General features: G+C 45.3%; 3 protein-coding genes across 3 annotated transcripts; 1 reads left to right on the forward strand and 2 right to left on the reverse strand.

Moving 5' to 3' along the window:
• Window positions 1-297: 297 nt before the first annotated feature.
• JR316_0007974 (Coatomer subunit epsilon-1) lies at window positions 298-1,409 on the reverse strand (the record flags this gene model as incomplete). Its single annotated transcript, XM_047893694.1, has 4 exons — window positions 298-421; window positions 474-857; window positions 918-1,302; window positions 1,364-1,409. 4 exons carry the CDS (start codon window positions 1,407-1,409, stop codon window positions 298-300), a joined length of 939 nt encoding a protein of 312 aa, XP_047747009.1.
• Window positions 1,410-2,187: 778 nt separating this feature from the next.
• JR316_0007975 (uncharacterized protein) lies at window positions 2,188-5,550 on the forward strand (the record flags this gene model as incomplete). Its single annotated transcript, XM_047893695.1, has 4 exons — window positions 2,188-3,422; window positions 3,566-3,629; window positions 3,693-3,726; window positions 3,782-5,550. 4 exons carry the CDS (start codon window positions 2,188-2,190, stop codon window positions 5,548-5,550), a joined length of 3,102 nt encoding a protein of 1,033 aa, XP_047747010.1.
• A 712-nt stretch (window positions 5,551-6,262) lies between these two features.
• On the reverse strand, window positions 6,263-9,010 carry JR316_0007976 (Serine/threonine-protein kinase SMU1; the record flags this gene model as incomplete). The annotated part of the gene is made up of 6 exons (XM_047893696.1): window positions 6,263-6,346; window positions 6,412-6,596; window positions 6,665-6,817; window positions 6,942-7,321; window positions 7,384-7,937; window positions 8,000-9,010. The coding sequence occupies 6 exons, from the start codon at window positions 9,008-9,010 to the stop codon at window positions 6,263-6,265; spliced, it is 2,367 nt and encodes a 788-aa protein (XP_047747011.1).
• Window positions 9,011-10,062: the final 1,052 nt, after the last annotated feature.

Genomic DNA, 10,062 nt, shown 5'->3' on the forward strand with positions numbered 1-10,062 from the left:
ATCAATGCCAGTGGTACAAATCAAACATAGAAAACAGGAAAGAGCAACACGACTTACTCCGGAGTCCGTAATCTTGCGTGGGAAGGTGCTGGGTGTCATCTCGCTTGATATGTCGCATTGACAGACCAAAATGAACGTACCAGCATGATTTATACAGGCTGCTGTGTCAATTAACCAAAGAATAAAAATAACAGAGTGTCCGGGATTTGAAAAATTACAGAATAAACATTTGGTTCAGCAAACCTGGTATTCATACATATCTAGGTATAGTGAAATCCTCCAGTGCCTATGTTGGACCTAGGCAGAGACTGTTCCTGCTTGCGGCGGAACGGTAAAGTTTGATGCATATTGATCGAACATATCCGCCTTTTGGTTAACGTCCGCCACAAGAGGGTGCGAGGGATGTTCAGAAGCCAATTTCCTGCAATTCATTAATTGAATATGGAAGACGGATTGAAAGAGAGAATACATACGCCCATATGTCATCAGCCTCTGATCGTTTTGAAGATCCTAAGCCAGTTGCGACTGCATAAGCAGCTTCAGCCTCTGCATCCCCCTTCTGTTGGTGAAGGGATTCTTCCAAATCAGATTTGGCTTCTTGAATTTCGCCCCGAAGTATACGCGTAACTCCTCTTGCCGTCAATAAATGAGGAGAGGTTAAGGAAGGGTTACCGAGTTGTTCTGTGTAGAAAGAACTTGTGTTAGAGTAATTGTCCTTGCCAGTTGCAAGGCCGACTGTCGATTCAATGAGTTGCAATAGGAGGTCATCCTCTGCCCAACGTTTGGAACGGTCGAACTGCTTTTTGGCTAGATCGGGTCGATTGATAGAGAGGTATATTTGGACTATCAGAGCGACCCTATTAAACATGATTGACATAGTTTAGTTGCAATGCCTATAGAGCAGATGCGAGACTTACGCTTCAAGATCTTCTGTTTCAGAGCCCAGTGTTTCCAAAGCTTCTTCTATCTCGCCAGCACGCGCAAACGCCGTGCCTGCGAGAACTCTGACTAATGCTTTGTCTTTTTCACTACCTTCCACATCATCGCCCTCAATTTCGACAGACAGATCCCGGAGCTCTTCGAGGGTTGATTCCACATCGCTGGATCCTTCTGCTATGACATAACGCGCCAGGGATGCGACAGCCTTAACAGCAACGTTTTCAGCATTTTCGGGAATTAGATTCAAAGCAGACTTTGGCTCGTTGAGGGCAATGTATGAGCGCGCTTTATAGATTAACGCAGGTATGTAGTTAGGAGAAGATTCATCCGGTAGGTCTTGATTCACTAAGGCCTGAAATGCGCCTATAGAAAGCAATGTAAGTATTGTGGGTATAAAGGACTGATTAGATATGAAAGTCTTTACTCAGAGTGAATTGTTGTTTCACGTTGTACAAATCTGATGAATCCATGACGAAGGACGCGAGAGCCAAACTGTGTAAATGAACGTGGCCAGTGATAAATTACGTAATTTACTATTAATACTATTAATAATATGACAAAGAACACTATAGATATTCAGAAAATATCAGGGGCACTAGTTTGCAGCTTGAACTCAAACACCTCGCGACACTTAAGCGCCAGGCTCATTGATCTGTATACGTTCGTTACTTTGTAAACCTACTACCTCCAATAGCTCACTAACAAACTATATTTCTTCTTATCTCAGCAAAGCTGCCGACAATGGACTATCAAGCTGCGTATGCTGTCGTCAATGACGATATGAGTGCGACAGAGGCGTTCAGAATTATCGACGCCGAAGTCACCAAACATAAAAATTTTATCTTATCTTTGCGGACCCGAAGGAATACATTTTCGCCGATTTCAAGGCTACCTCCTGAATTGCTCAGTCGAATCTTTGGGTTTTTGAGTCAAGACTCACCACTCTATGGCACCACAGTGCTATCCTGGATCAGAGTCAGTTACGTATGTCGCACATGGCGTAGTGTTGCCTTGAACCATCCTTCACTTTGGTCTACCCTTCCTCTTGGATACTGTCGATGGACGAAAGAAATGCTAAATCGTTCAAAAATGGCGAGTTTAACTGTAAAGTGCGATTTTAGCGCAGCCGGGTCATACAGTCGAAAGCTTCGGGAGTCGACCACACTGGCCCTTGCGCAATCGTCACGTATATCCAACCTTTCATTAACAAATGCCGATCATCCCACCATGCAAAAATTTCTTTCAGAAATGCCCAAGTTAACGCCCAGATTAGAGTCTATTCGGCTCACCGTTATGCGGAAGTCAATCGATCCTGCATTGGAGCCAGGATGTGAACTTCCCCTCGAATTTCTTTCCTCGGCTGATTACTTGCGTAGAATCGAATTGACGAGATTTATTATCAATTGGGAATCGTTGGTTTCACAAAACCTCACTCATGTCAAAATTCACGACGTCCCTCCATCTGCCCGACCGACCGTAACCATACTGTGGAAAGCTTTGCAGAAAATGCCTTTGCTCGAATTGTTGGAGTTATCCAATGTCCTGACAGATGGTGATACTGATACTTTATTGTTTTCTGATGTATCCTCTATCCATTTGCCACACCTCAGAATCTTATCCCTTGTCGCCACGACACCACAAGTCAGCAATATTTTGCGCTACTTGTCATTTCCACAAACAGCACATATTCATATTGATTGCAAAGGCACCCATACCACGAAGTTTGACTTCTCTGATATCACATCCTGGGCATCGACCTTCCTAGCTGCACCTAAGAAAGCCCGTGGACCGATGATACGCACCTTCGAGGTCCGATCCTCCTATCCCACACCCGGCCTTAGGTTTCGTGCGTTCTCAGAGGTACTCTCCGACAGTGATTTCACGAAATCTGGACTGGATCCGATCTTCAACTTAACATTAACTTCTGGGTTCATCACCGACATATCTGTCGCAGAAATAGACAAAATGTTAGTCGACGTTTTTATTGCAATGCCACTACACGGAACCGTTGCGTTGCGCTTGGACCAAAACTACCACTCGATGTCTTCAAGCGCGTTAACAAACACTTTTGGCACCCTTAACCAGCTGCGATCTGTGACTGCGTCCGGTATTGTAACAGAGTTCCTTGTGAAGGCACTAGGGGACATTTTACCGAACCGACGGTCTACCAGATCCCACCATGCACAGGCGACGTTTCCGGCATTGCGGTCGGTATCATTGTGCAATGTCGATCTGGAATTCGAAGTTCCACTAAAGTCTTTGGAAGACGCTCTTAAGGCGAGGAAGAAACGTGGAGTGGAGGTTCGAGAACTCAAGCTGGAGATGTGTAGTCGAATCACCCAGGTTGATGTCTCTGGACTGCAACGTATTGTGCCAGCGGTCAAGTGGGATGAAAATGAACTTGGATTCACTGACGAAGAGGAAGAGGAAGATTACTATTATGATGAGTACGCGTATGAATTTGATATCTATGACTCGGATGGGTATGACTTCTTTCCTTTTTAAAGAGGAGGCTCACATCTCTGCAATGGAATCTTTTCACTATCAATGTCCTGTATATATTTTATGCACACATAATGAAACTCCGGGTTCGCCTTGTGATACATCGCTGGAAATTGGTGGAAAGTACCGTATGCGGAGATGACCAAAAGTCATTCCTCGAAGTCGACGGGTACCCGTGGTGCTCGTGGGTAAATTGGTTTGACCCGACATGTCTTTCTTAAACCTCCATCTTCACGACCATCTTTTGTTAGGCATCAATTATGACAGACCTGGCTTCAACATCTGGTAATTTATTTCGTTGGCGTTTGTTCATACGATGGCTTAACTGTGTGATTGCTAGTGAGCCCTTTTGTATCAGTGACTTTATCTTCAACTAGCGACCAAAACTCGACGGATAACGCGGTTCAAGCTATTGATCGAGAAATTCGAGAATTGAAGACCCGTCGAAACGATTTGATTCCCATTGCGAAGCTCCCACCTGAGGTTCTCAGTAGGGTTTTCCACATTGTCCGACAAGATTCTCGGTTTACCCAATGGGTCAAATTAAGTTTTGTCTGTCGCCGGTGGCGAGGAGTAGCTCTGGATACCCCTTCCTTCTGGGACAGCCCTCCGCTCCTTTCCCCTCATTGGACTGAAGAATGTTTGTCTAGGTCCAAAATGTCGAACCTCACTCTCAACTTTCCATATCATAAGCCTGCGTCCAACCAGCGCATCGCTTCACTGTCGAAGATACTTCGACAGCATTCAAGCCGAATACGTGAGATCAATTTCGCATTGACCCATGGATCTTGCGAAATAGGAAATATCCTATCGCTTTTACCAAAATCTCTACCTTGCCTCGAATCATTTTCTCTGGAAGTAAACTTGCTAACACGCGCTTATCACCCACAATACAACCCTCTTGTGCCGCTACAAGTTCCAGACGACTCTCTTCACGAAATGGAACGTATACGTAGCTTGAAAATGATAGGCGTTGGTTTCAATTGGAAAGCACATCTTCCCAATACACTCACCGAACTGAAGCTTAGCGATATCCCGCACAGTTGCCTACCCACTCTGACACAATTTTGGAATGCCATGAAGAATATGCCACTATTACACAGCCTGTCTCTGAAGGATGCTTTTCCTGAGCATCCAGGAGGGACACTTCTCACCGAAAAAATCAACTTTCATCATCTACAAAATTTATCCATATCGGCTTCATCTATGAAACAAATTGAAATGTTCTTAGCAGGCGTTTCTTTTCCACCTACGATTGTTTTGAATATTGCTTGCTGTGAACAAGCAAACTTACTGAATCTTTCTACTCACCATGAATTATTTTCGACCATGGCATATGTAGTTGAAGGGAACACAAGACCACTACAGCTGGACGTAACTCTTCCACTTCTATCGACAGGCAGATTTGGCTTAAAAATTGATGTATATAGCGACTCTGTTCTCGAGCTCCACAAATTGGAATTTCACAGAGAACCCCTCGAGTATCCTGTTTTGTCATTCTCCACTGGAGGAAACAGCAACTGGTCACTACTGGATGATTATGATCAAGCATTAACTGAGCTTTTCAATGCTTTGCCTCTGGAAGAAACTATTCAACTGCGCATTCGGGATAGTACTAGGACCGATCCTTTATCACCCCAAACAATCCTACAAACCTTTGGGTGTTTACCCAGGCTAGAGGCATTGGCTCTCAGGCCGACGCCCAATTATTTATCGGCGCTGAAAACCACGTTACCTGTGATACCTTCTGAACCACAACGACCGAGTTCTGCGATATCCTTTCCCAGTCTCCACTCAATCACCGTTGTCGACACCGACTTCGATTTGAATAAATACGATATGGACACTTCAATCTCTACAAAACGTTTATTAGATTGCCTTACGTGGAGGTGTGAGAACGATGCAAAACTGCAGAATGTCAGGTTCAGATTATGCACAAGACTCTCAAAAAAAGTTATAAACACCGTTAGTGTTGTTGTTGGAAACGTTGATTGGGATGAAGCGGAGAAAGGCTTCGTCAATGAAGAACAAGAAACCGATGAAGAGGTGTCTTCAACACCTTGTTATGATGATTACGATGATTATACTTTTTATCACGATTCGGAATGATGTCAGGGGAACCCATATAAGATTGTTACTGGTTTTGCTCATTACAAGCTCATGGACTGAATCTACACTTGTTCATTTGAACTTGAATTGCACTGCAATTAACAAATGAAAAAGGTCAAGTTTAATTGGACCTCCTGCATACCAGTGGCACCTAGTCGCACAAATCACATACATTCCCTTATCCAACTGGCAATTTTGTTGATTTCGAACTTACACATACTAGTATATGAATTACTTCTTCTAAATAATAATTCTCGTTTGGCTGACAATGATGTGTTCGTAAGATAGGGTAGAAATTGTCCAGAAGGAGCTGACGTGTGCATGAACATCAAACATCGAGATAATATAAAAAAAGAAAGGGTAATAAGAAAATAGGAAACAAAAAGGTATTACACCGTTCTTGATGAAGAAAAAATTGAACGGAATTCCCAACAAAAAAAAGTAAAACAAAACCGAAAAGATAACAACGCTGAAAAATCAAAAGGGGGTAACGGGCGGGAAAAATGATATGGGGTTGGAGAATAAAGAAAGGGGGAAAAAGAAACGTGAAGATAGGTATTTTTAAAAGAATTTCATCACAGCCAGATATCTTAAAACTAACACAAAACAACAAGAACAAAATAGATGTAGGATACAAATGAAGTTGGATGAAAAAAGTGGAGTGCGTGGGATGACATAGGACAAATAGATGCAGGCGATGGCGAGAAAGGGATTACTTATTTTTTGCAATGTCTCTAGCGGCTTTGATTAACGGGGCAAGCGTCCGAAGAGGTTCTGAAAGCTTGAAGAAGGGATGCTAAAAGTTTTTAAAAAATAAAAATGAGCAATTTCTTCGCATTACAGAACTTCAAGTAGGCTAACCTGCAAGAGCTCAGTAGCATTGGGCCGTTTTTCAGCGTCGACTTCCAATGTCTTCGCCAGGTAATCGCTGAACACAGGAGACAAATTCTCAGGATTGGCGATGGTAGGAGTGCCGTTAGTGGCAATGAGATAAAGAGCTTTTAGTGGGTTTTGATTCAGATATGGAGGTTCCCCTTCAATCATCTCTGCGATAAGCGAAGGATTAGCATCAATTCAAAGATAAAGAATTATGTGACATTCATAAAGAACATACCGATAGCCATAATTCCCAAACTCCATATATCCACCTTGGGGCCATATTCCTTCCTGGTCACGACTTCTGGAGCCATCCAGTATGGCGTGCCCACCATCGTAGTGCGCTTTGCATGTGCGGGATCGGAGATTTGTGCGCAAAACCCGAAGTCAGCTGGAAAAAGATGAATGTAACACATGTTAGTGATCTTGGCTCAAAAACAGAAGAACAAATCATCAGGAGAAGAAAGATGGAAAAGGGGCTCATTATGAAACAAAAGATGTTCATGAACACTTACTGAGCTTGATATCACCAACCATGCTCAACAGGACATTGTCACTCTTGATGTCACGATGGATTACGCCATGTCTGTGGAGGTGTTCTAGTCCCTGGCAGGTCTCCCTAGATACAGCGGCAATTTGTCCCTCAGTCATTAAATTGGCGGTAACAACATCTGTGAGAGAGCCGCCCTCCATGTACTCCATTACTACCCACAGGTCATTCTTGTGTAAGAATGAGTCAATATAATTGACGATATTGGGGTGACGGGATGACCGCATGACGAGAATTTCGTTAATAATGAGGTCTTTCTTAGGCTGTTTCTCGAGATCCATCTGTTTAATGGCCACGGAAAGGTTCGTTCCAACTTGGTACGCGGTGTATACACCTCCCGAAGCACTGAACAAAATTAAGGGTCCATCTCAGATGAGTAGGATACAAATGTAAGCTAACAAACGTACCCTTGTCCAATTTTAACGAGATTGCGATATAACCTAGTGGGGTCTGCATCTGTGCAGATGGCCTGCAGGCGTTTGACAATATCCTCTTCTTTCCCCTTGTCGACCTTCTTCTCTCTTCGGCGTGGGGTGGCAACGCCAGAAACCTTCGCCAGACTTGAAGCAGCAGGACTAGGGGCTTGATTCTGGGCCCGAGGATCAGATCTTTCCCTCACCGCGGGGGAAGCTGTTAGCTGTTGCTGCTTCAAGGGAAGGTCGGAAGATGATGACACGGGCGAAGGTTTTGTCGACTGGGCTTTCTGCTGATTGCCTAGAGTTGGTCCAGAGGCAGTTTGTCCTGGCGCTGGTGATCGGCGATCACGAGTAGTATTGGCGCGACCGAGGTCTGGGGTTTTAGTAGTTTTGGTTGGTGCGCGCTGTGATGTAGAACGATCCAGAGCCGGAGTGGCCGCAGATGGCGGTGTAGGAGCAGGTCTATATGAAGAAGGAGAGGTAACAGATGTAGATGGTGTCGTCGACTGGGCACCATGCTTTTTCGGAGGAGGTGGCGGCGACCGCTAGACAATTGTGAGTGTGAGTATTTGGTTGCACCATATGGGGGGTAGTTAGTAAAACGTACAGGGTTTTGAAAACTTTCTTCCAATTTACTCTGTAAGAAAGACACGTCTTGGTTGCCACCCACGTTCCCGAGTTTATCCCAAACATCGCCATGACCTTCCTGGTAAAATTTGACAATTTCCATTACGGCCTGGGGGTTCTTTTCCTGTTCTGAACGCGAAATACCGCTTTCTTGAAGAAGCTGTTGCCATTCTTTGGGTAGACCAGTAAACTCGCCAGTCGAAGAGTTAAAACCAACATGGGTCAAATGGACAGGATCGAACGGAGTACTGATCTCCACCCTTTTTGGCGTGTTGAACATCTCCGACATCATACCCAGAACACCCTTCTTCGTCTTACCGGTTGTGCCACTACGTGACCTGATCCTCGTATTAGTGCTTGGGGGCGCCGAACTGGTATAGTCATTAGATGGCCCTGATGGCAGAGTCTCCTGAGGATCGGCGTAGAAGTGGCCATCCTCAAACATGGGCGTGGCTGGTACTGACAATCGACGTGCGGCTAGCTGCGACGGATTGGGGATGATGTCATTCAGATTAGCCGTGTTGGCGCGAGATGGACGTGGCGGGGGTGATGTGCCGGCTGCCATCGAACCTGATTTATGTGTTTTCAGATGTTGCGCAAGCGGTGGTTCGTTGACGTTCGCGGCGAAGGGATCGTGTTCTACTATGACAGGCGGAGTGGTCAGACTGTTGTTACGAGTTCTTGGATGTGGTTTCTGGAGCGAGTTTCGCACTCGACCTTGAGTAGGGGCAGGGGCGGATGCGGGGGGCGGTGGAAGCGAAGTTTCCGTGGGAGTCTTCGATCTATAGGCGGAATGGGACGGCGGTGCAGGAGCTTGCCTAGAAGGAATGAACGCCGAGGACTTGGCTGCTTCAACGGCGTGGTCAGCGAGAAGAGCCTGGTACTCCTGGATAGACGCTCTTGAAGGCAGGTGGTATTCGACCGTTTTTGACTGACGGTGTGGTTGATTTGGATATGAGCGTTGATTAAGAGTACTCTGGGAAAATGACATGTCCTGCGATCAGAACCAGATGAGGAAAATAGACGGGTGAAGTTCTTATGGGGAAGTGACTGGCGACGTTGACGCGGACCTATACACAACGAGCTGCCGATGAAGGGAAGGGGAAGAACAGGGAGGATTGAACGATTCGAGAGATTGCAGGCGGATGATTTGTGACAAACAATCTCTGATCTAGCGAATGAGGAGCCTGCGAACAGTTGAGATGGTGGTTGTCACGGATATCAATGTTGACAACGGGAAAAGTCGACAAAATATATACCGCGAACGACGGCGACAACGACGACGAGCAATGGTTGGGCGCGGTAGGGGAATAGAAGAAGATGAGAGAAGGAAAGGAAGAGTCAACTTATTATCAGCTCTACTCCAGAGCTAATGCCACTTGAGCTAGGACCTTTGCAAATTTGCTAACCCCTGATATCTACATTTGAAGCAGCTGCTCACGTGTTATCATTTTATCATTTGATTTCATTTAGCCCTTTCGGCCTTTCGGACCAACCAGGCTGTATTACGTAAATAATGATGCACCGCCTTTGAGGTGATCTCTGTCCAACTTGATTATCGTTCGTCAGAAACTAAGGCAGGAAACCATCAGACGAGCTGTAGCACCAGCTCCTGAGCATTGCTCGCTGCCTTCGTCTTTCTCGTTTCTCGTGCTGTGCTCGGGGTGGCTTAACTGGTCACTTCTCCAGTCGAAGACCAACTCGTCTCGCATGTCGGCTTCTCGCGCAATCACAGCCTTGCTAATTTTGTTAACCTCTCAACCGACTCTCACTTGCGCTTCGTCCAGTGACTCCTTAACGACTGTATTTATATACACTTTCTACTATATATGTACTTTGCTCCTAAACCGCCCCCTTAATTGTAGTGTATATTACGCGCTAGTCCACTAATAAGGACGTCAGTACTTTGCACGTACTTGTACCATCCGTTGCACCAGACTGTACCGACAACGGGTGAAAATCTTTTAAAGAAAGCGACTGTGCGGCGTCACTTTTTTAAAAAGATTATCGGTCAGTTTTCCCTTCTGACTATCAGGCTGGCCT

Source organism: Psilocybe cubensis, chromosome 7, assembly GCF_017499595.1.
Source record: "Psilocybe cubensis strain MGC-MH-2018 chromosome 7, whole genome shotgun sequence".
Classification (NCBI taxonomy): domain Eukaryota; kingdom Fungi; phylum Basidiomycota; class Agaricomycetes; order Agaricales; family Agrocybaceae; genus Psilocybe; species Psilocybe cubensis.